The sequence below is a fragment of the Peromyscus eremicus genome, chromosome 8a (genome assembly GCF_949786415.1).
Source record: "Peromyscus eremicus chromosome 8a, PerEre_H2_v1, whole genome shotgun sequence".
NCBI classification, from domain to species: Eukaryota; Metazoa; Chordata; class Mammalia; order Rodentia; family Cricetidae; genus Peromyscus; species Peromyscus eremicus.
The window spans coordinates 43718692-43742057 of NC_081423.1; the positions used below are offsets into that span (position 1 = coordinate 43718692).

Below are 23366 nucleotides of genomic sequence, written 5' to 3' on the forward strand. Positions count from 1 at the left end.
GAAAAGACCTGTGGGAGGGCATCTCTTTGGCCATAAGGTCTCCGCCCTCACACCGCCTTCTCTTCCTCCAGCTTTGCAGACATCCTATTTGTGACCAGGCCATCCCAGAACATGCTAGAGTTCAACCTGACCAATGAGAAGATCATCCTCTTCTCAGCCCGAGCTCGTCAGGTCAAGACCCTCGTAGACAACTTCATTCTGGAGCTGAAGAAGGTTAGGATCCCTCCACAGACGTGGCCTGCCACTCCAATGCAGATACATCACAGCCCTTCTGCCCAGAGAGTGTGAATACACTGTGTACATGTGCACACTACAGAACACACCCACAGACCTCTTTGCCAATGAGTGGCATCTTCCCCTTGCCCTGCCTCTTCCCCTTTGTGCCCCCAGCCTCTTCTTCACACCTGCCCCTCAGCAGTGTGGAATGTACCTCCTGTAAGCCCCAAGCAATTGTCTCCTAAAGACTACATTACTTGCCCTCAGAACCTCCTTCTCATTTACCCCTATACTTTGGCAGGACATATCCCAGGCCCAGCACCCAGTCTAGGGGGATCCAGAGGAAGGTTTAGGGAATGATCATTGGCTAAGGCACAAGTATGCTCAGCAATCTCAGGTCCCCATCCTGTGTACCGTCTTACCCTCTGCCCATCTAGGAAACACCTATCACTTCCCCCTGCCACCTAGGGAATGTGCCTTCTCTGATGGATTGGGAGAATGGAAGGAGCAGTAGCGGGAAGCCCCCGAAATGACGGTAGTACACAGCGCTCTCTCTATTCCTGGTGTTTTCCAGGATTCTGACTACGTGGTGGCAGTGAGGAACTTCCTGTCTGAGGACCCGGAACTGCTGTCCTTCCACAAGGGTGACATCATCCACCTGCAGCGCCTGGAACCACCTAGAGTGGGTCAGCTCCATGGCTGGGTGGAAGTGCGCGAAAGCGGGGAACTGAGCAAATGGCTTCCCTGGTACATGCTGATGCAAGCTCCTTTCACAGGCTACAGCGCCGGTTGTGTGGTCCGCAAGAAACTGGTGTACCTGGAAGAGCTGCGGCGGAGAGGCCCTGACTTTGGTGGGTGTTTGTGGATGGCCCAAACCTGCAGCACCAGACAGGGGTGCTAGTCCAGATTCCAAAGATTCCAAACTCACTGCAGACGCATGATAAGAGTCTATTGGTAGCCGGGAAGTGGTGGCGCATGCCTTTAATCCCAGCACTCAGGAGGCAGAGCCAGGCGGATCTCTGTGAGTTCGAGGTCAGCCTGGTCTACAGCGCGAGATCCAGGAAAGGCGCAAAGCTACACAGAGAAATCATATCTCGAAAAACAAACAAACAAACAAAAAATCTATTGGTTCCCCCCTTGGTCTCCTAAGATGACCCGACATTGCCGGCCAGCAGCTCTTCCACGCAACCTTTTTGCCTACACATATGGCTGAGGTGTGTCTCCATGCCTGAGGCCCTACACTCTGTATTTCCGGTTGCTCCTGGCATTCATCTCCAGTACCACAAAAAAAAACAAAGACAAAAATAGTACTAGGAATGGCTCCAGGGGGCGCCCAAGCCTCCTCAAAGGACCCACTCTGTCCTAAGACAAGACCTTCCTATTTTCCTCTACTTGTCCCTAGGCTGGCGGTTCGGGGCGGTCCACGGGCGCGTGGGCCGCTTTCCTTCAGAGCTCGTGCAGCCCGCCGCCGCGCCAGACTTCCTGCAGCTCCCGGCGGAACCGGGCCGGGGCCGGGCTGCAGCCGTGGCCGCCGCCGTGGCCTCGGCAGCAGCGGCACGCGAAGTGGGGCGCCGGAGAGAGGTGAGGGGCAGGGCAGAATCTCCAGGGGCGGGGCCAGCCGTGGGGTGCAGCCAATCCCACGCAAGGGACTGGTCTGGAGGGTGGGGCCTGGTTTGGAAGCGGAGTCATCACAAGTGGTGAGTGGGGCAGGCTTGAAGGATCCAGATGTGTGGCTGGGAGGTCAGCTTTCACAGCAGGGTCGGGGTAGGGGTGGCGATGGGCCTTGGCAACTGCACCTATCCCGCAGGGTCCTCCAGTCAGGGCGCGTTCCGCTGACAGCGGAGAGGACGCCGTGGCGCTCCCACCGAGCACAATGCTCGAATTTGCCCAGAAGTATTTCCGAGACCCTCGGAGGCGTCCCCGGTGGGTAGTGACCCGTCCTCCGCTTCCCCATCTCCGTGTTGCCTTAAAGTCGTTCGAGTTGTAGGCTGTAGGGCTCCCAGCCCCACTTCTGGCGGGTGGATCCGGAGACCCCTTAGTTTCAGCCTCTGGGTGCCTTCCTGACGGTTGAACTATTGAAAGGAGCAGAGATGTAGTCAAAGCCTGGGAGGCAGGCCTGGGTAGCAGTGCCCATCTGTTGCAGGGATGGCCTCAAGCTGAAGTCTAAGGAGGACCAGGAGTCCAAAACTCTGGAAGACATGCTTTGCTTCACTAAGGTGCATGTCCTGTGCCTCAGTTTCCTGATCTGTAAAGTGGTGATGCAGAAACCCTCTTCCTATCCCCTAGAGCAAATACTTGTCCCCATTGGAAGCCTCGGGCTCTCAGCGTCCGGAGCCAGGGCCCCTTGCAGCACAGTGTCTGTCCCTATATCGTGATATGGGTCCTCCTGTCATAATACAGCCTGAAAGCATGGTGCAGTCCTCTTCTGTTCTACCAAGTCCCAACTCCATCGTGATACAACCCCTTGGTCTCCTCACAGGCCCCGATCCAGGAATCCCTCATTGAACTCAGTGACAGCAATCTCAACAAGATGGCGGTTGACATGTTCCTAGGTGTGTGGGATGCAGCACTGTGTAACCTGTGTTTGTTATCGCTCTTCCCTCGTTCTCAGAGTTTTCCCTTCCCCAAATCTGAGACACTTGGGAAAAAATGGAAACCTCTAGCTGTCCCAGCTGCCGCCTCCTAGAGAGGAAATGGACCTTGGGGCCTCTTGGGATGGGCAGCTGAAGCATGGCGGCCCTGAGCAGAATGGGTCTTTCCTACAGCTGTGATGAGATTCATGGGAGATGCCCCACTGAAGGGCCAGAATGAACTGGATGTCCTCTGCACCCTCCTGAAGGTGAGTCCTGAAGCTCTGTGCCTTGGTTTCCCCATCTGCCAATCATAGTGCAGTGGAAAATCTCTCATGCTGCCCAGAGAGGAATGAATGCGTCCTGCTGGTGCACGGAGGGCTGAGAACTTCCATACCAGGCAAGTGATCTGGCCTGCCTTTTTACAGTTTTGTGGTGATCATGAGGTCATGCGAGATGAATGCTACTGCCAGATTGTGAAGCAGATCACAGACAACACCAGCTCCAAGCAGTGAGTCACCTCCCAGCCCACTGTGCCCACATTCCTCCATCTCAGAACTTCTCCTTCCTCAGCCTTGTGTTGGGAATTGCTTGGTCTGGAGCATGCCATGTCTGCTCTTTCTTCCTCTATAAAAGAGGCAACAATAATGTTCATGTTCAGATTCTTGGCTGCATCTAACAGAAATCCAACTCAGGGTGGTTTGCTCAAAAGTGAGAACCTGCTGGTTCAAGCAGCTGAAATTCAGTCAGGATGTGCTTGCAGGCCCAGCTGGGTCCAGATATCATGAGAAAGCTTTCGTGGATGGGGATGTGGCTGAGAGGTTAAGAATGCTTGCTGCTCTTACAGAGGAACTAAGTTAAGTTCCCAGTACCCATGCCAGGCAGCTTACAACTGCCTGTGACTCCAGTTCCAGGAGATCCAACTCTATCTTCTGGCCTCTGCCAGCACCTGCACTCGTGAGCACACACCCACACACAGGCATGCCCACATTAAAACAACAACAACAACAACAACAATCATAATGATAATGATAATGATAAACAATCTTTAGAAATATGGCAAGCTTCCATCCTCTGGTCCTACTTTTCTTCTAGATTGATAGCATTCCCATACAGTCTCTCTCACAGTTAGCAAAATGACAGCTTTGGGAAACATTTATTTCTTCAGCTCAGGAATCACAAGAAAAGCCAATACTGGCCTCAATTTGCTACAGAAATTTTCAAATCCAAGAAGACAGACTTGTGGGCGGTCTCTTCCCAATGTGGCCACACTGACTAAGACCCCTCTTTTCTGCGTTCACCATTACTTGTCCAGTTGGCCTGCTGAGGGTGGGTGGCTGAGCCTAGCAACTCCAGTAACCATTTTACCAAGTCCTGGCCAGAACACATTTTTGTTTATGTCAGTCACTCAAGCAAGTTGACCCTGGATAGCAGAGGAAAGATCAGATAGACCCACACAGCTCCTGGAATCACTGTATCCGGGGACTTTTCTAATTTTCCACTTAAGTTGCTTTTTAGCTCTAGTTGGTAAAGCAGAGAAATAAGTGAACTTCATTTTGGACTTTAAAGAAAATGTCACCCTTGAAGTCCAACTTGGAAAAAAAGAACACATTATCGGTAGGGTGGTAGTGGTGAGGGTGAATGTGTACCACAGTGCCTGTGCAGAGGACACTGGAAAACCTGTGAGAGTTGGGTTTCTCTTCCACCAGGTAGGTCCCCAGGATTGAACTCAGGTTGCCTTTACCCTATGAGCCATTTCTCCAGCCCATGAAGTACAACTTCTGACAAAAGAACCTGAGCAAAAACTGGGTGTGGTGGCATGCTCTTGATCCCAATACTCAGGAGGTGGGAGTAGGAGAAACAGGAGTTCAAGGTCATCCTTGGCAACATACTGAGTTCAAAGCCAGCCTGGGTTACATGAGACTCTGTCTCAAAACAAGTGGGAGTTGGGGGCAGTGGGGTGGCTCAGCTGGTGGAAATGCTTGTCCCCAAGCCTGGAACCCACATGGTAGAAGAGAGAAGTGACTCCTGCAAGTTGTCCTCTGTCTTTCATGTATGTACAAGTGCATGTGCACACTTATGTATATAAATGTAAAGAAAATTTAAGCAAGATAAAAGAACTTGCACAGTATTTTTGAAATGCTGGTATGCACAAGACGGACAGTGGGCTCCAGCTGTACCTGGCCTAAGAGGTACTCTTTTTATGCTGTTTTCTTTTTCAAGACAGGGTTTCTCTGTGTAGCCCTGGCTGTCCTAGAACTCACTCTGTAGACCAGGCTGGCCTCAAACTCAGAGATCCTCCTGCTTCTACCTCCCAGGTGCTGGGATTAAAGGTGTGTACCACCACTGCCCGACCTTTTTATACTTCTTAGCTGCTTAAAATTCTCCATAAAGGATTTGATTGGCAATAACTCCTTAACATTTGTCATTCACCATGCCCTTGAATGAGGGATCTGATCTGAACCACTGGGACAGATCTCACTCATTCCCACAGTAAGGGACAGTGGGAACCAAAGCACCAGAGGGTTAATGAGCTATGCACTCAGAAAATATTGTTCAGATTTGGGGTGGGTGGGATGTAGGGATTGAAATAAAGTCATACTGGACATAGTGGCACTTGCCTGTAATCCCAGCACATCGGAAGCTGAAGAAGGAGCCAATGTTTGGGGTCACCCTGGACTTCATAGCAAGTCTCCCCCAGCCCTACCCCCCCTCTTGTGTGTGTGTTTGTGTGTGTGTGTGTGTGTGTGTGTGTGTGTGTGTGTGCTTACCTATGCATGCATATATGGAGGCCAGAGGCCAACACAGGTGTTAGCCAGTCTGAACTCTAATTGACCAGTCTTGGATCCTGTATCCATCTCTAAGCCACCTATGACATGACCCCTGTGTGCTTACAGGGACAGCTGTCAGCGAGGCTGGAGGCTGCTGTACATCGTGGCTGCCTACTACAGCTGCTCTGAGGTCTTCTACCCATACCTTGTTCGCTTCCTCCAACACGTGAGCTGGACCCCAGGACTGCCTTTCCAAGGTGAGGAGCTGTGAGTGGGGACACTCACGTAGGGACAGGGCATTCAGCCATGGGCTGGCAAAACCAGAGAGCCTGGCCCTTGGCAGGTACCTAGGAGTGTTAACGGATATAAATGGCTCTTCGAACATTCATGGAGATCCCAAGAGGGTTGGTGCAGTGGCTCCTCTGATCTCACGTGGATGTGCCCAGGGAAAGCTTCCTAGAGCAGGAATTGCCCTGGGTAGTGCTTGCACAGAAAGAAAGAATTTCCAGGTGGACTTTATAGAATCAAGGCCCAGAAATGGAGTGCAATGATATATAGGAGAAATGGAGGAGGTAGGCAAGAACCCGGAACACCAGAGTAGGGCCCTGCTTCTACTCATCCAGGGTCTTCAGTGGCCTGCAGCTGGTAGCACGGTCTCAGCTTTACTTCTGCAGTATGGAGGAAGAGGCTAGCTGCTTCCAGCCTTGTTTCCATAGCAACTCTAAGAAAAAAGACAAGGCATGGTGATGCATATCTGTAATCCCAGCACTCAGGAAACTGAGGCAGGAAAATTAGGAGTTCCAGGGCAGCTTGGGATACATACTGTCATTTCTATTGCTATGATAAAACACCATGACCAAAAACAACTGTGGAACAAAAGGGTTTATTTCATCTTATAGTTTACAGACTATCATGAAGGAAAGTCAGGCAGGAACTCAAGGCAGGAACCTGGAGAAAGAAACTGAAAAAGTACCATGGCTTGCTTGCTTCTTTTTTTTTAGTCCCAGTTGTCCTGAAACTCATTCTGTAGACCAAGCTGACCTTAAACTCAGAGATCCTCTTGCCTCTGCCTCCTGAAGTGCTGAGATTAAAGGCATGTGCCACCACTGCCCAGCTTTTAGCCACCTTTCTTGTACCTCCCAGGACCACTTGGCCATGGGTGAGACCAACTACAGTGGGCTAGGCCTTCTCACACCAATCATTACTCAAGAAAATGTCCCATTGTAGTTGGAATTTTCTTTGGGCCACCAACCATCTCCCAAATAAAGACACAGAGACTTATTATTAATTATGAATGTTTGGCCATAGCTTAGTCTTGTCGCATTAGCTCTTTTAACTTAATTTAACCTGTTTCTATTCATCTACATTTTGCCTCAGGGCTTTCTACTTTTCTTTCATTCTATATGTCCTACTTTCCTGCTTCCTCCATGTCTGTCTGTCTGGCTGGCTGGCTGGCTTCTGGCGTCTCCCTGGCATCTCTTTTTCTTTCTTTTCCTTTGAGCCTAAATTCCTCTTCCTACTTACTCTCCCTGCCTAGAAGTCCTGCCTATACCTCCTCCCTTACTATTGGCCATTCAGCTTTTTATTAGACCAATCAGATACCTTAGGCAGGCAAGGTAAAACAGCAACACATCTTTACATAGTTAAACAAATATTCTGCAACACTCCATAGACATGTCCATGGGCCAGTCTGATAGGGCACTTCCTCAGCTGAGGTTTCCTATTCCTGTGTCTCTAGTTTGTGTCAAGCTGACAAAAAATAATGAGCACATGCACTGAGATCCTATCTTCAAAAAATAGAGGGACCAGGGCCCTCTAATCAATTATAGTGATGATAGCCATAGAGGACAAAGGGGAGCCCCTCCCTCTGAATCTCCCTCTGATTATTAACTGACATGGATAACTAGGGAAGGGCTCCCAGGTGGGAGATGACTGAAGAATGTGCCCTAGAATTCCTGACTCCATCCCTGGAGAGGGAAAGTACATACACTGCTTAGCTTAGATGTATGGAACACAGATGGTGGGGGTCTCTGTCCCGTGATGCACAGTGAGATGAGGCACTTGGCATGCAGTCCCAGTTGACAGAGACAGGGCACCATCATGTCATCTATTGAGCCAGTTGGGAGTGAGCAACATGGTCAACACCTAAGGAGCATGGATATCTCTAGGTCCATACAAAGCCAAGGGCAAGACAAGATTATAACCCTGTGAGATGTAGGTTTGGATTCTGCTCTTACACTGCAGGTCTTAATCTTGGTAAATCACTGCCCCTTGATGAGTTCACATTCCTCAACTAGCAAAAAGGGAATAAGACCTATTTCTTGTTGAAGGAATGTAGGGGGCTCATGGCTGGGGTAAGAGGAACCTTTTCCTTCCATGGCCAACTTTGAGCAAGGCCTCGGCTCTCTGCCTCTGCAGGGATTGCCAAGGCCTGTGAACAGAACCTGCAGAAGACCTTGCGTTTCGGGGGCCGTCTGGAGCTCCCCAGTAATATGGAGCTTCGAGCTATGTTGGTGAGCCTACAGCAGGGCTGGGGTCGAGATGAGTGGGAGACACAAGCTCTATCTATACCCAGAACCCTTTGCTAGGTGCACGTGCCCTGCGTGGTGTGTGAAGATGGCTCCTGTCAATCCTGGTGCATAAAGGTTCCTGCACAGACATGCCTCTGGGTATGGGGACTCCCGTGAGGGTGATAGGGTCCAGGCTTCTAACTTTCCTCTGCTTACCTACCCCAGGCAGGCCGAAGTTCCAAGAGGCAGCTTTTTCTTCTTCCAGGAGGCCTTGAACGCCATCTGAAAATCAAAACATGCACTGTAAGTGAGGAGTGTCTAACAAACTGGAGCTAGGAGCGGGTAGGGATGCCAGGCTCTGGGCTGGGTGGAGTGAGCATCAGTGGTCCAGAGACTCCCATGCAGCCTCAGGAGATACGGCTTGAGGTTAGTTGCTCCTCCACTACTGTGGGTTCAGCATCTGCAGATTCAACCAACCGCAGATTGAAAATATTAGGGAAAAGTCACATTGGAACAGTACAGATTATTTTCTTGCCTTTCTCTAAACAGTATCGTATGGCAATGTCCACACAGCACTCTACTATATTTGGTATTATTAGTTAGAGATGATTGAAAGTCTAAGGAGGATATGTGTGGGGTCACATGCAAATAACTATGCAATTTTAAGTAATGGCCTTGGGCATCTCAGGAGTTTGGTGTCTGCAGGGGGTCTTGCAATAGGTCCCTGATAGATACTGAGAAGGTAACAGCAAACTGAGACTTCAAGAAGCTAAGAGTCACACAGCCCAAAGTCACATAGAAAATATAAAAGGGCAAATCAGGAGCCAGTTCCAAAAGCCGTGCTCTGTCAGGCTGAACCACAGAATCCTATACCTCTTTGTTGGTGGATAGGGCCCAACTTTTCCTCTCTGGCTTTCCCAGGTGGCCCTGGATGTGATAGAGGGGCTCTGCACCGAAATGGCCCTGACGCGTCCTGAAGCCTTTGACGAGTATGTCATTTTTGTTGTCACCAACCGAGGTGAGTAGCCAGGAGGACTGAACATCCTAGGCTCCTTCATGAAGCAGCACCACCTTTGGCCATGGGGGCCTCTTTACTGCCCTGATGGCCAGGCCAAAGGTCACTTTCTCTGAAGCCCTTAACCTCCATGAGCGAGGACCTCTGTGCACTGAGCTCTCTCCCTGAGCCTTTTGTTTGTTATGTTCTGTTTAAGTCTGTCTCCCCTTTAGACTGTGGTTCATGGAAGATAGCACCTCTGAACCCTGCTTTGGTCTCTCAGGGCCTCCTCAGTAGAGAAGCTGCTCTCTAGACCCTTGTATTTTGAGAAAGTTTCATCCATAAAACTAGACTCCTGAAACCCCATGTGGGAACATTTGCTCCAGTCCTCAAGCCCTCAGAATAGCATGTAAGCCCCTCCTAAGGTCTCAGTGGGCCCTTCTCTCAAGGGACCCTGGGTATACAGGGAACCTCACACAATCCTAAACCCCTCCAATTTGCTACATGCCCACCCTAGGCTAGTTTTGCCTTCCACCAACTGGTAGTCACAGCCATCCCCAGGTATCCCCTCATGAGTGTCTCAGCTCTTCTTACCCCAGGTCCAGGCAGGACAGAGGGGGTGGGGATGGCAGGTAACAGCAAACATTTATTGAGCAAATAGTAGGCATGCTTCAAAGCATTTAATGGCATATACACCTGTGGTTTGTTTGTTTGTTGGTTTGTTTTTGCTTGGAGATATACTGGGAGTCAAACCCAGAGTCTCATGCATCCTAGGTAAGCCATCTCTGACTGAGAAATGCCTCCACCCCAGATCCAAATGCTATAAAGTCTTCCAACTCCCACACTCTGTAGGGTAGACTCTTCTCTTTGCTATTTACAGTTGGGGAAACTGAGGTCCGGAGAAACTTTAGTCTCCTGTGGCTGCTATAACAAATGACCACAAGCTCAGTGACTTACAATAACACCAATTGTCTTACAGTTCTGAGAGTCAGTGATACTAGAATAGAAACATGGTTAGAATTGCTTTTTTTCTGGAAGCTTTAGGGGAGGTTCCATTTCCACCCTTTCCCAACTTCTCCAAGCTGCCCACAGTTCTTGGCTTGGGGCTCCTTCCCTGTCTCTGAAGCTAAGAGTATTGTTTTCAGATGTCTTTCTCCTGCCCTAAACTCCACCCCCCCCCACCCCGACCCTCCGTCTCTGACTCAGCCTCTGCCTCTCTTTTCGGATCTTCAGAGCTTCCATTTGGCCTATCCAGTGATCTAAGACCCTTAATCACATCTGCAATGTCCCTTCTGCCGTAAAGGTGACATAGTCACAAGTTCTAGGCATTAGGATATTGCTTTCTCCAGAGGGACTGTTCTCAGACACCACAGAGACCTGAGCAAGGTTGCATGCTAGAGGTCAGAAACCAGGCAATCTGGCTTTAGGACTCTGGACTCTTATCATCACACCAAGTAGCCCTCCATAGTGCAGTTTTGTTTTTTTGTTTGTTTGTTTTTGTTTTGTTTTGTTTTACTAAAGAAGTGGGGCAGGTAGCAGAAACATCAGTACGAGGGAGAAGCATATGTATGTACCTCTCTCCCAGCTTAAAGCTCAGGCCTTCAACCCAGCCCCCCACAGACATCCAGCAAGGGGCTCTCCTGAAAGAGCTCTGCAGAAAGGTTCATGACTAAGACCTACTGTGCTTCTTTGTGACCACAACCTCTCTGGAAAAGGAACTAGGATTTCTCAGTGCAGAACCTGAGGCCCTTTCCAGACCCTAGCAGGCACTCCAGAACATTCAAGGCCCCTTCCTGAGGAGGAATGGGATGTCAGTGGTTTCTTTAAATTGGAACAAATCCTCCTGTGGTCACCAGCACGTCACTGGTGCACAGACATCCTGCTTTGTATGTCCGTTCCCTTTCATAAGGAAGGTGCATCCTTGCTGATGCGACGTCACTTAGCTGGAGGTTGGTGCCATACATGACCTGCACCACAGGTACACTTCTCTCAGCCATGCCTCTTTCTCCCTGTAGGCCAGCACGTGTGTCCACTGAGCTGCCGGGCCTACATCCTGGACGTGGCTTCAGAAATGGAGCAGGTGGAAGGTGGCTACACACTCTGGTTCCGGCGGGTGCTTTGGGATCAGCCACTGAAGTTTGAGAATGAACTGTATGTGACCATGCACTACAATCAGGTGAGAGATATGACCTCTCTGTTGTTCTGAACCCTATAAAATGGTGGGGGGGTCTGTCGCGTCACAAAACACACATGCTACACCCAGATTTTTGTGGAACTTGTACCAAGGCTTTAGCAATTCCACGTACAAAACATGGCCACATTGTTGGATGTGGTGGCACACGCCTTTAATCCTAGTGCTCAGGAAGCAGAGACAGGCAGATCTCCGGGAGTTAGAGGCCAGCTGGGTCTATAGAGCAAGCTCCAAGCCAGGTAGGGCTACATAGAGAGACCTTTTCTCAAACCCACAGCCACTTCGTTTTGGGGGCCACACAGTGTTGAGCCCTCCATCTGCATAGCCTGGTAGTGTGCTACTCAAGGACTAACAAACGCTTGATACTAACTGGTCCTGCCCCAGTTCTACAGGATCAGAGACTCTAGATGCAACTCTGAAATCTGGTTTGACATGCTTTCTGCCTTGGGTATCAATTTTGAGAAACATGTATCTAATGAACACTTGCACATACTCTACTGTTTATGTTTTGTTTTACCTAGCCCGCTCTTCCCATGTTACCATGGAAACTCCCTCATAGTCATCTCTCATAGCCCTTCTCCCATACCCTGCAAACCAGGAAAGTGATGAACCACAAACTCCTGGAAGTGGGAAGGACTGGAGTCAATGCAATTGCCTGACCCAGAATTCCTGACAATGAACGCCCGGACGTGCCCCTACCTGGCCGCCCCTCATGCCAATGCTTCCTGCAGGTCCTGCCAGACTACCTGAAGGGCCTCTTCAGCAGTGTGCCAGCCAGCCAGCCCAGCGAACAACAACTGCAGCAGGTATCCAAGCTGGCTTCCCTGCAGCACCGCGCCAAGGACCACTTCTACCTGCCCAGCGTGTGAGCACCTGTCCACTTGTCTCAACCGGGACGGAGGGGGGTGGGCAGGCCACCCATCCCCTCTTTTTCCACAACTACCAAACCCCAGTTTCCTTCCCCTCTGTACCAATTAGACAGGAAGAGGCTTTCCTGGCCTTGAAGCTCTTTTCCTCTCCTGCAACATATTGTTACTAGCTCGGAACAAATTTAATGACTGATGAGAACCTTCAAGACTCACATACCTTGTAGGCTAGAAAATATACAGCCATGAGGATTTAGCCACATAAACAGTCACTGAGCTAGGTGTGGTGGCTCATGCCTCTAATCCCAGCAATGGAGATGCCGAAACAGCAGGATCACTTGATCCCAGGAATTCAAGGCTAGACCGGGCAACATAGTGAGAACCCTATCTCAAAACACAAATCAAAACAGTTTGCCAACTTATTTGCAATAACAACATAGCTGTTGCATGTTAATACGTGTAGAATGTGATGAAAACTAACCATGGTGCCTGAGTGAGAATACCATCAATATCTGACATTTGTGAACTTTTTCTGACTGACTCACCTGACGTCAGTCCGCCATCGTCTCACTGCACAGACCAGCCTGCCCTTCACGGCCTCTGAGACGCTTTATGGTTCACTTGTGAGAAGATGAGGGTGGAGGAAAGGCAAATGATGTGTTGGCGTCACTGTGAAAACGGTTGTGGCCTACAGCCCCTGAACCACACTTTGAGAAGCCTTGTGTGAACAACAGCAAGACACTATCTTTACCATGTGCATCTCCTGCCTCTCCTGCCCAAGGCCCAAATGCCGAGAGTGCTTTCCCTTTTTTTGGTGACAGGGTCCCATGCAGTCCAAGCTGGCCTCAGTACGTAGCTGGGGGTGACACTGAACTGCCTCCACCTCCCGAGTGCTAAGATTCCCAGGCCTGAACCAACACACCAAATTCTCAAGACACTTTTCATGGAATAATTGTAAACAACAAGAAGAAACCCTTAAAAGTGTAATTCCAGCCGGGAGGTAGTGGCGCACGCCTTTAATCCCAGCACTCGGGAGGCAGAGGCAGGTGGATCTCTGTGAGTTCGAGGCCAACCTGAGCTACCGAGTGAGTTCCATGAAAGGCACAAAGCTACACAGAGAAACCCTGTCTCAAAAAAACAAAAAAAAAAAAAAAAAGTGTAATTCCAGAGGCTGGGGGATGGCTCACTCCACAAAGTACTGCTATCTAGCATCAGAACCTGAGTTTGAACCCCACCACCCACAGAAAATGCCACACATGGTAGGTAACATGTGCCTGTAATCTCATGACTCAGAGGTAAAGACAGGATCCCTGGGGCTTGCTGGCTAGCTAGTCTAGCTAATTAGTGAGCTCCAGGTTCAGCGAGAGACCTTCTCTCAAAAAATAAATGAAGCCAGGTATGATGGTGCATGTCTTTAATCCCAGCACTCCAGAGGCAGAAGCAAGTAAATCTCCATGAGTTTGAGGCCAGGTTGATCTACATAGTGAGTTTTAAGCCAGCCAAGGCCACATAGTGATACCCTGCCTGCAACAATCAAACACACATCAATAATGATAAAATAATAATAATAATAATAGTTGGAGAAACAATTGAGGAAGACACCCAACATTTACCTCTGGATTCTTACCCCAGCAGGGCAGGGGAACTTTGGGAGGGGGAAAGGGCTGCCTCAACTTCTCCTAGCCCTTTCCCCAACTGCAGCCCAGGGAAGGTGGGATGGCCTGGGACTGCCCAAGAGGCAGGTCTGTCCTCAGAGAGCCTGCTTATGTCAGAGGAGGGTGCAAGCAGGACCTGGGCCAGGTGGGGATGAAGGCCCCGGGGTCTCAGCTCAAAGGTTCCTGCTGTGCACACCTGGATGTCTCCCCACCTTTGTGCTTCTCACCCTTTGCCTTGAGCTCCTTGGGGCAGGAACTAAGAAATCCAGTCTATGGCCGGCGGCGGTGGTAGCACACGCCTTTAATCCCAGCACTTGGGAGGCAGAGCCAGGCGGATCTCTGTGAGTTCAAGGCCAGCCTGGTCTACAGAGCGAGATCCAGGACAAGCACCAAACTACACAGAGAAACCCTGTCTCAAAAAAACCAAAAAGAAAAAGGAAAAAGAAAGGAAAAGAAACCCAGTCTGGATTCACATCTTACCCTGTTCACACTGCCTCTCTCAGTCACTGCATGACCTTGGGACCCTTGGTGACCCTCTCAAAGCCTCAGCTCCCTCAGCTGTGAGTAGGGACCCCATATTTCCTTCCCATGCTCCCCTACATTTAGTATTCCAGGGAAAGATGACAGTGATGTCTGCTAGGTGACATACCTGCTTCGAAGTGGAGAGCAACAGGTGGGTGGGTGGGTGCTCAGAAACCCTGTACCCTCTGCACACAGGCGTGAAGTTCAAGAGTACATCCCAGCCCAGCTCTACCACACCACACCCAGTGACACCTGGCTCAACCTGGTTAGCCAACACCGGCAGCAGACTCAGGCACTCAGCCCCCACCAGGCCCGTGCTCAGTTCCTGGGTGAGAGCTGGGAGGAGGGCTGGGCTGGAGACCGGGGGGGGGGGGGGGGGGGGGGGGGGGGGGCCTGAACTGAGGGTGGCCAGAGGGAGGTTGGAGATACTTTTTCTTTTCTTTTTTAAGAAATTATATATTTTTAGTTTATTGGTGTTTTGCCTTTATGTATGTCTGTGTGAGGGTGTTGGATCCTGGAGTTATGGACAGTTATGAGCTGCCATGTGGGAATTGAACCCAGATCCTCTGGAAGAGCAGCCAGCGCTCTTAACCACTGAGCCATCTCTCCAGACCCAAGGAGATGCCATTTTCTTTGCACAAAAGCAGTTTTTGGTGGCGGCCGAGCTGCCCTACCTATCTGGAAAGACTCGTTACCACTTTCCTGAAAGTATCATATGAGTTGGAAATGATGTTGGGCAGAGAGCTAAAGGCGAAGGGAACTAGCAGGTGGGGTACAGGAAGAGGCCAGGAGGGGAGGAAGAGAGGTCTGAGCAGACTGGAGCAGAGAGCAGCTTTTGCAGGCAGCTGGCCGGTCAGGGCAGTGGCTGTCCCGTTGTCCTGGCCCAGGTGTCCTGATAGCAGCTCTCCACACTGCAGGCCTCCTCAGTGCTTTCCCCCTGTTCGGCTCCTCCTTCTTCTTCATCCAGAGCTGCAGCAACGTCACGGTACCAGCCCCCTGTATCCTCGCCGTCAACCATAATGGCCTCAACTTCCTCAGCACCAAGACCCATGTGAGTGGCTTCGGCCAGGCCCTGCCCACCTGTCCCTTGTCCCTTCTGGCCTTTGGCACCCCCACCTACTCTTAGGGACAAAGATTTGCCAGCTTCCCATTTACCTCCTTTATGGTCTGCAGCCAATTCCTTCCCCTTCAGAGCCTTCGTTTGGGAAGTGGGAATAATAGAATTCTGGCCCCCACCGGGCTGTGTGAAGGGGCCATGTAGGCAAGCACACCGAGAGCATGTGAGTAGTATGTCAGGCTGGCAGAGCTGCACACCACAGGCTGGGAGTCCTATGCAATTCAAGGTCATTTTCTCAAGTTTCTGGAGGCTGAAATTCCAAGGTTTCTGCAGCTTGGGAGCTTTGGTTGCTCCTTGGTTGTCAACAGTAGCCTTTTTGTTTGTTTGTTTTGTTTTTGTTTTTCAAGACAGGTTTCACTGTGTAGCCTTGGCTGTCCTGGAACTTGCTCTGTAGAACTACACTGGCCTTGAATTCACAGAGATCCGCCTGCCTCTGCCTCCCGAGTGCTGGGATTAAAGGCATTCGCCGCCGCCGCCACCACCACCCGGCCAACTTTCCTCTTCTTATAAGGACACACTAGTCATGCTGGAATGGAGCCCAACCTAGTGCCCTCATTTTCATTGATTTAACTGTTTTTTTTTTGGGGGGGGGCGGGGCTGTATAAATTTGTGGCCCAGGCTGGCCTTAAATGATTCTCCTGACTCAGTTTCCCAACAGTGGGATTATAAACACACACCATATGCCTACCTTTTATCTCTCTACCTTGTGGTACTGAGGATGGAACCAGCCCCCCCCCCACCATACTAGGCAAGCACTCTATCCCTGGTCCCTTAACCCCCTCTTTACAGGTCCTTTCTCCAAATATAGTCAGGTTCCAGGGGCCTAGGGCTTTGTATAGCATTAAGGAGTTGGACTTGCCACCCTTTTCTTGGTTCCTGCTCTTAAAAACAAACATGGGTTGTGAGTTTGGGTTTGCTTAGGTTTGCTTAGAGGTGAGTCTAGGAGACACTAGAGGAAGAAAGTGGGGTGGAGAAGGGGCAGCTGTATAGTGGTTGGAGACCCTGGGACAACACGGAACATACCTGTTACGGTGTGTTTTTTCTCCTGGAGTAAGGAGCTGCCATGATTCCTCACTCCACATCCCGTTGGTCTAAAGATATCTCCTTTAGGTACTAACCTTTCTCTGCATGGGGACCAGAAATAAAGCTCTTTGATAAAAGGGTACAGGTGTTCCCAGAAGCAGCTCTGACATAAAGGTTGGAGTACCCACAGTACCCACTAGCCTTTGCATCTCAGCCATGAAGCATCAGTATTTGTTGAATCAGTTTCCCGTGGTGAGGAAACTGAGATCCAGAGTGGGCAGGTGAATTGCTCCAAGTCACAAGTCAACAAGTGTCTGAGGAACTAGAGCTGGACCTTCTGTCTTTTGATGCGACTTTTGGGGGAAGGTTTGACATGGTAGAGACTACTCTCACCCTTCATTTCTGTCTGGCTCCTCTGTTCTCATCGTCAGGAGCTAATTGTGAAGATTCCCCTGAAGGAGATCCAGTCCACATGGACTCAGCAGCCCACGGCCAATTCCAGCTACCCTTATGTGGAGATCTCACTGGGGGATGTGGCAGCCCAGCGTACCATGCAGCTCCAGCTGGAGCAGGTAAGTCCAGTGCTGCTAGCCAGACCCTGTCACCAGGCTCTGGATCTCTCATTCTACACAGTAGGCTCTTCTCTGGCCTGGGCTATGCCCCAGGGAGCATACAGCCCAGTACAGGCAACAGAGCTGTGAGTTCTCATGGAGGCCTTCCCAAAAAGCAATTTAGCAGTGCACTGTGGGGAAGGATCCAGGTTGTTTGCAGAATAGTAAGGTATTTGGCGGGGTATTAGGAAGATTCACCAGGGAAAGAGAGGGAGGCCTCAGAGTTCTTTGAATGTTAAAATAAAACTCCGGGAGATGGGGGTATAATTCAGGTGCTAGAGTACTTGCCTAACGTGTGAGGCCATAGGTTTGATCCCTAGTACTGCACAAACACTGGACATGGTGATACATGGTGCATATCTGTAATCCCTGCAACCTCAGAAGGTAGAAACAGGAAGATCCTGAGTTCAAGGTCTTCCTTAACTACAAAGGCAAGCCTGTGTTAGAGACTCTAGAAAAGGAGGAGGAGGAAGAAGAAGGAAGAAAAAGGAATAGGAGAAGGAATAATAATAACCAGAAGCTTTCTGAGGTCATCACTAGGGAGCAATAGAAGGTTGGTGAGTGGACAGTTTGGCACAGGAGGTCTAAAGAGGTTGACCTGGCCTGAGACATGGCAGCTGGATTGTGGGGACCTGGGATTGGAAGCTAGGTAAGTAAGTTTCCTTGTGACAACTAGACTAGATGACATCTAGACTAGGAAACTGGACTCCTGGCTAAATCTTATGGTCCCTAGCATCAGGACAGAAACAGCCAGGGTTGAGGCGGAGAGAGGGACAGGATCTTGGATAGCCTCATTTTTGCCCTTTCTAGCCTGCCACTCCCCTGTGAGACTGGGCCTTCCACTGTACCAGCAAGAGCCCTAGAGAACCTGTGACACAGGACCAGGCTTCTGGGTGGCCTTCTGCCACACACCTTTGTCCTGCCTCCCCCACTCTCCTTCCTCTGGTAACCATGATTTCTTTCCCTGCAACCTCTCTGCCCCAAGGCCTTTCAAAATGATCTCTGCAATGGCGATGTCCTGGTTAGGTAACAAAGACTATTGGGGTCCAGCCCCTTAATAGCCTTTTCTCAGGGTCCGTGGAAGAATCTAACAACCAGCTGAGGAATCTAATCTTAATGATATCAAATGAATCTACGTACACAAAACTTTCTAGTCCATTCACTTTATTCTTCTGAGTTGGTTCTCTCTATATACAGCTTCTTTTCTGCTCTCTTTACTTAGCTCCTTTCTTGCCTGATTCTCTCTACATTTTTCTGCTGTTCTAAGTTCTATCTTAATTCTCCCATCTTAGTTCTTCCCATCTTAGTTCTTTCCCATCCAATTCTCCCCCATCTAATTCTTCCTAACTTAATTCTTTCCCATCTTAATTCCCTCCCATCTTAATTTTCTCTCAAGTCTCCGAGGTTTTCAGCTATATACCCGTGCAATCAGCAACACTCTGGCCAAGGCAAGGTCACAGGCTGGAATTCTTTCAGGGTCAAAACGAGGGGTGACAAGATCCACACAAAGAGCAGCAACGATCAGTTATCATTAGCAACTCAAAAGGGAAGTGACTAGATCTAGAACTAGAACTAGAGATCTAGAACTAGAGATCTGGAACTAGAGATCTAGAACTAGAGATAGCACTTGGAAAAAGGAGGGTTAAGCTTAATTAGCACATCTGCCTGGCCTGGGCGGTTGTCTCAGTATAAATTTTTACCTTCTCTCAGGAACTAACAGATAGTCTGAATGCTTATCTATCTGCAGTCTGTTCTAGGAGGTCTGGAAGGTATCTTAGATAAAATACTTTTCGTCTGGAGAAGGTCCTGGCTGGATGTTTCTAATGACGATAATTACAGAAAGGCCTGAAATTAGGGGGTCTTGGCTGTGTGACTGCTGTTAGCACAGTTGGGGTATGTTATCCAAATACTCTAATTGTATAGGGGAAATTGTGCCCAATGAATGATCAACCACACTGTTAGAAGTTCTTGGGGGCTGGAGAGATGGCTCAGAGGTTAAGAGCATTGCTTGCTCTTCCAAAGGTCCTGAGTTCAATTCCCAGCAACCACATGGTGGCTCACAGCCATCTGTAATGAGATCTGGTGCCCTCTTCTGGCCTGCAGGGATATGTGCAGACAGAACACTGTATACATATTAAAAATAAATAAATCTTAAAAAAAAAAAAAAAAAAAAAAAAGAAGTTCTTGGGAAAAGAATCAAATGGGAGCCGGGCAGTGGTGGCACAAGCCTTTAATCCCAGCACTTGGGAGGTAGAGGCAGGCGGATCTCTGTGAGTTCGAGGCCAGCCTGGTCTACAGAGAGAGATTCAGGACAGGCACCAAAGCTACACAGAAAAGCCCTGTCCCAAGACACAAAAAAAAAAAAGAAAGAAAGAAAGAAAGAAAAGAAAAAAATAATCAAATGGGAAAGCTACAATAGCACACAAGAACACAAGAAATTCATTGCAGGATACAGCTAATACATTCAAGAGCCAATATCACCAAGAAAGACTCTTTGAGTCTTAGCTTCTGGAAGAGTTCTTAACTCTTCTAGGTAATAGCTTTGCCATAGTCAGCTGAGTCCCTACTTCATATTTCTACAGCTCGCAGCAGTTAGGGTTCTATTGCTGTGATGAAACACCATGACCAAAAGCAAGCTGGGGAAGAAAGGGCTCATTTGGCTACACTTCCACATTGTAGTCCATCACTGAAGAAAGTCAGGACAGGACCTCAAACAAGGCAGGAACCTGGAGGCAGGAGCTGATGCAGAGGCCGTGGAGGGGTGCTGCTTACTGGATTGCTCTTCATGGCTTGTTCAGCCTGCTTTTTTATAGAACCCAGGACCACCGGCCCAGGTGGCCCCACCTACAATGGGCTGGGCCCTCCCCCATAAATTACTAATAAGAATATGCCTCACAGCTGGATCTTTCTCAAGGCATTTTCTCAGTTGAGGTTCCCTCCTTTTATATAACGCTAACGTGTGTTAGGCTGACGTAAAACAAGCCAGCACACATGTCATACTTCCCTTTCCTGCTCTAGCCTGAGCCCTAGGCTCCCTCCATGGCTCCTCTGACTGCTCTCCTTCCATCCAATCTGTTCTCTCATCACCACGGCAGCCACCTCTCTCTCTTTCCTCCTGCTCAACCACTCCACCTTCCTCGCCTCTTACAGCTCCCCTGTGCTGAAGTCATCGGCCCCTCCCTGCTCGAGATCCTTTGCACCGACGGTTCTCTCTACCTGAACCTTGACTCCTCACAGGGCTTATTCCCTCCCTTTACTTAGGTTTCGTCATAAAAGCCCCTCTGCCAAAGCCTTCCTCGGCCCTCCTCCCTAATGACCTTCCAACTCTGCCTCTGTGGCCCCCAGCATACCTTGCATATCATTTATGCTTTTGTTTGCCGTTGCCGGCCTCCCCACCAGAACGCCAGCTCCATGAGGACTTATCCATCTTACTTGCATCATGTCAACGGCACAGTGCCTGGGACATAGCAGGTGTTAGTGTGTACTCAATGGGTTGATAAGATTATGAATGGGTGGGTGGGTGAGCGAGTGAATGGATTGCCAGATGGATGGATGGGAGAATGAGTAGAAAGGTGCACAGGTGGGTGAATGAAAATCTTTCTGGCCTCTCCAGTTCCTTGCCGTCCCCTCCTGTGAAGAAGCTACTACCTCTGCCCTGTATGTGTGGAGGGACACAGTCTTTTACTCATTCTTTCATTCAGCAGACGACCATTGAGCATCTCTGTTTAGCATGCTTTAACAAATGTGACTGAATCCCCTGCTGTACTGGCTCTCATAGAACCCACTTTCAGATCTAGTTTGTTGTTGTTGTTGTTGTTGTTGTTGTTTGTGTAACAGCTCTGGCTGTCCTAGAACTCACTTTGTAGACCAGGTTGACCTCGAACTCACAGAGATCTGCCTGCCTCAACTGCTGGGATTAATGGCACGTGCCACCACTGCCTGGCTCCAATTTCAGATCTGTAAAAAAAATCTCACTACATAACCATGATCCATACTAGGAAGGGTGCACAGGAGATTTGATCTATGTAAGAGGCAATTGGGGAAGGTTCCCAGGAGGAGGTAATTTCCAAGTGTAGTAGCATTGCAGTCTCTGAAAGGCTGTGTAAGAGGTTAATAAAGCATCTGTGCTACCTTTGAGCCTGTTTCCATATCTACTAAGCTGGGCATAAGCATAGCAGCCTGTGAACAGGCAAAAGATTGACTGTAAGGAGCTGTATTGGTCAGCCTTCCATTGCTGTGATAAACTCCTGAGATAACTTAATTAGAATCTTACTATTTAGCCAGGCGGTGTGGTGCATGCTTTTAATCCCAGCACTCAGGAGGCAGAGGCAGGTGGATCTCTGAATTTGAGGCCAGCTTGGTCTACAGAGTGAGTTCCAGGACAGCTAGGGTTATGCAGAGAAACCCTGTCTCAGAAAAAAAAATCTTAGGCCAGGAATGGTGGCCTGGCCTTTAATCCCAGAACGGGGGTGGGGGTGAGGGTGGAGGCAGGTAGATCTCTATGAGTTTCAAAAGCCAGCCAAAGCTACACACTGAGACCTGTCTCAAAAAAAAATCTGATCTTGCTGGACATGGTGTCACATGCCTATAATCTCTGTAATCTCAGCCTTGGGGAGGCAGAGGCAGGAGGATCTCTGTGAGTCAAGGCCAGTCTGGACCTGGCTTACGTGAGTTCCAGGCCAGCTCAGGCTACACATTGAAACCCTGTCTCAAAACAACAACAAAATTCCATCTAACCCTCTACAACCCTGCTAGACTGGGTCTGGTAAACTGAAACCCTTCAGATAAGGCCACCGAGTCTCAGGGAAGCATAGTAACTGACCTTACGTTACACAGCACACAGGCAGCAAAGCTGATGTCCCATGCACTGTCCCTTACTTGCTGTCCCTTCTGGTCTATGGCCCACCAGCTCTTTCAGAGGGAATGGGGACAAGGGTCCTTACGTAGGTCATGTGACCTCTGCTCTTTTCCCAGCCCCACTTCTGTTTCCGGGGATGGAGGTTAACAGACTATTCTGTGTCCCCCTGCAGGGTCTGGAGCTGTGTCGTGTGGTGGCTGTGCATGTGGAGAGCATGCTCAGTGCCCGGGAGGAGCGGCTTACACTGCCCCCGAGCGAGATCACCCTGCTCTGACATGGCCTGTCTTCTCGATGTGTCCTGCCAGAAGATTGCTCTGTGGCCTGAGGGTAGTTGCTGGGCCTCTCAGGACCAGTGACCCCAGACAAGGGCCAGAACCTATGAGGAGACCGAAGGAGACAGGAGGAAAAACTCAAGAACCCAACGGGACTTATCTGGAACCGGGATAGAATCACAGATGCAGAAGTAACTTTTAAAGGCTGGCCTGTCATACAGTGAGGAATAAATCAGGACCACAGGGCCTCCAGAAAGTGACAGGCCCCGCCTTGACTACTACTCTTGACAGGGAAGCCCCACACCAGTAGTCTAGATGTATTGGGGCCTGCCTTTGGTTTCTTTAAGGCTTGATACTCAGATCTGCTCCAGATTCATCCCCAGCCCTCCATGCGTCCTTGTCAAGTGCCCGCAGCCTGGATCTGTGACCCTTGGTCGTTTCTTTGCAAATAAGAGGTATTCCTGGCAGCCATGTTCTCCATGGACCTACTCAGTGGCTGGAAAGCAAGCCTGAGAGAGTAGGGAGAGGCACAGATGTACCAGACTCACTGCAATGAACAGCATTTCCAGCAGACACATCTGCCCTTCCCCCTCTCTAAGGACCCTGGACCTCCACTCTACAATCTTTTTTTTTTTTTTTTTTTTTTTTTTTTTTTTTTTTTTTAAATATTTATTTATTTATTATGTATACAGTATTCTTCCTGCATGTGTCCCTGCAGGCCAGAAGAGGGTACCAGATCTCATTACAAGTGGTTGTGAGCCACCATGTGGTTGCTGGGAATTGAACTCAGGACCTCTGGAAGAGCAGTTGGTGCTCTTAACCACTGAGCCATCTCTCCAGCCCCTCCACTCTACAATCTTTTGGTAGCCCCAATCCCAGCTTCCATCTCAGGATGGACCACCCAAAGCACAGGAGTGGGGCAGTAAAGAAGGTTCATCACAGGACTGGAGAGACAACTCAGCAGTTAAGAGCACTGGCTGTTCTTCCAGAGGACCCGGGTTCAATTCCCAGCACTTACATGGCAGCTCACAACTGTCTGTAACTCCAGTTCCAGGGGATCTGACACCTTCACAACAATGCACATAAAATAAATTAAAAAAAAATAAGTTCCATCTCTGGGGGTAGGGGCTAGGAAGGCTGAGAAAAAGCCTTTCAGAGATTGGTACATTATGATTGGATTTTGAAGAATG

At 49.5% G+C, this 23366-nt stretch overlaps 1 protein-coding gene across 1 annotated transcript in view; it reads left to right on the forward strand.

The window, feature by feature from the left end:
- Positions 1 to 22779, forward strand: part of Myo15a (myosin XVA) — a 54614-nt gene extending 31835 nt beyond the window's left edge. Inside the window, exons 47-65 of the mRNA XM_059269378.1 lie at positions 72 to 213; positions 791 to 902; positions 993 to 1067; positions 1619 to 1797; positions 2024 to 2139; positions 2360 to 2432; positions 2696 to 2768; positions 2982 to 3055; positions 3215 to 3297; positions 5684 to 5814; positions 7976 to 8070; positions 8293 to 8370; positions 8989 to 9085; positions 11077 to 11237; positions 11984 to 12117; positions 14491 to 14624; positions 15213 to 15346; positions 16867 to 17007; positions 22077 to 22779. Coding sequence (XP_059125361.1) covers positions 72 to 213; positions 791 to 902; positions 993 to 1067; positions 1619 to 1797; positions 2024 to 2139; positions 2360 to 2432; positions 2696 to 2768; positions 2982 to 3055; positions 3215 to 3297; positions 5684 to 5814; positions 7976 to 8070; positions 8293 to 8370; positions 8989 to 9085; positions 11077 to 11237; positions 11984 to 12117; positions 14491 to 14624; positions 15213 to 15346; positions 16867 to 17007; positions 22077 to 22178 — 2134 coding nt within the window. The 3' untranslated portion in view covers positions 22179 to 22779. The remainder of the gene's footprint in view (positions 1 to 71; positions 214 to 790; positions 903 to 992; positions 1068 to 1618; positions 1798 to 2023; positions 2140 to 2359; positions 2433 to 2695; positions 2769 to 2981; positions 3056 to 3214; positions 3298 to 5683; positions 5815 to 7975; positions 8071 to 8292; positions 8371 to 8988; positions 9086 to 11076; positions 11238 to 11983; positions 12118 to 14490; positions 14625 to 15212; positions 15347 to 16866; positions 17008 to 22076) is intronic.
- The last annotated feature ends 587 nt before the right edge of the window (positions 22780 to 23366 follow it).